General features: G+C 33.2%; 1 protein-coding gene across 1 annotated transcript in view; it reads left to right on the top strand.

Annotated features, from left to right (window-relative positions):
• LOC107625654 (laccase-7) overlaps nt 1-919 on the top strand; it is a 5,806-nt gene that overhangs the window by 2,458 nt on the left and 2,429 nt on the right. The window contains exon 5 of the mRNA XM_016328351.2: nt 322-711. Coding sequence (XP_016183837.1) covers nt 322-711 — 390 coding nt within the window. The remainder of the gene's footprint in view (nt 1-321; nt 712-919) is intronic.

The raw sequence follows: 919 nt of genomic DNA, 5'->3' as shown, positions 1-919 counted from the left end.
AAACTCAGGTGAAGTCGACTTCATGTGAAGTTGATATCTGAGAGCGTTAAATGAAAATTTAGTCAAATCAGTCAAATCATCTAACAGCCCTACTCAAGTATGAACTTCACGTAAAGTCGACTGCACCTGAGTTTCCACCTATATATATATAGTCTTATACTATTTTTCTTTTTCTAAAGTTTTACTAAGAATCGAATTCTAAATTTTTAGAATATAGAATTTTGATATGACCTGGTATTATAATGCTATATCTCTTAAAAATTTAATTTGACAAAAAAAAATAACATAAATAATTATATTTCTAACCGTATAGTTTCACAGAGACTTACCGGCTGAACGTGAAACAAGGAAAAAGGTACTTGTTGCGAATTATCAATGCTGCACTGAATGAACAACACTTCTTCAAGATTGCGAACCACAGCTTCACGGTTGTAGCCATTGATGCTAGCTACACTCGGCAGTATAAGACGGACGTTATAGTATTGGCACCAGGGCAAACTGTTGATGCAATCATCACAACAAACCAAAGCGTGGGTTCTTACTACATGGCATTCACAGAATACAGATCCTCAAATGTGATAAACAATAACTCAACAACAAGGGGAGTGTTGGTTTATGAGGGTGCATCACAATCATTAGCCCCTATAATGCCTGACCTACCAGATCAATTTGACACACCAACTGCACACAAGTTCTACACCAACATTACAGGTACCTTCTACCTATGGACACCTCATCCAAACTAGAGAAAATATTCAGTTTGATTCTGAAATTACACTCGAATCTCAATTTAGCCTCTAAATTTTTTAATTGATTCTGACATAAATTACCGTAGAAACTAACATAATTAAAATTTAAAAAATTTAAAAACTAAATTAAAAGAATTAAAATTTTAAAGACTAAATTAAGATTCGAATAT

This window comes from Arachis ipaensis, chromosome B02, assembly GCF_000816755.2.
Source record: "Arachis ipaensis cultivar K30076 chromosome B02, Araip1.1, whole genome shotgun sequence".
Taxonomy (NCBI): Eukaryota; Viridiplantae; Streptophyta; class Magnoliopsida; order Fabales; family Fabaceae; genus Arachis; species Arachis ipaensis.
Note: the sequence above shows the minus strand (reverse complement) of the source record. Positions and strands in the feature narration are given on the sequence as shown.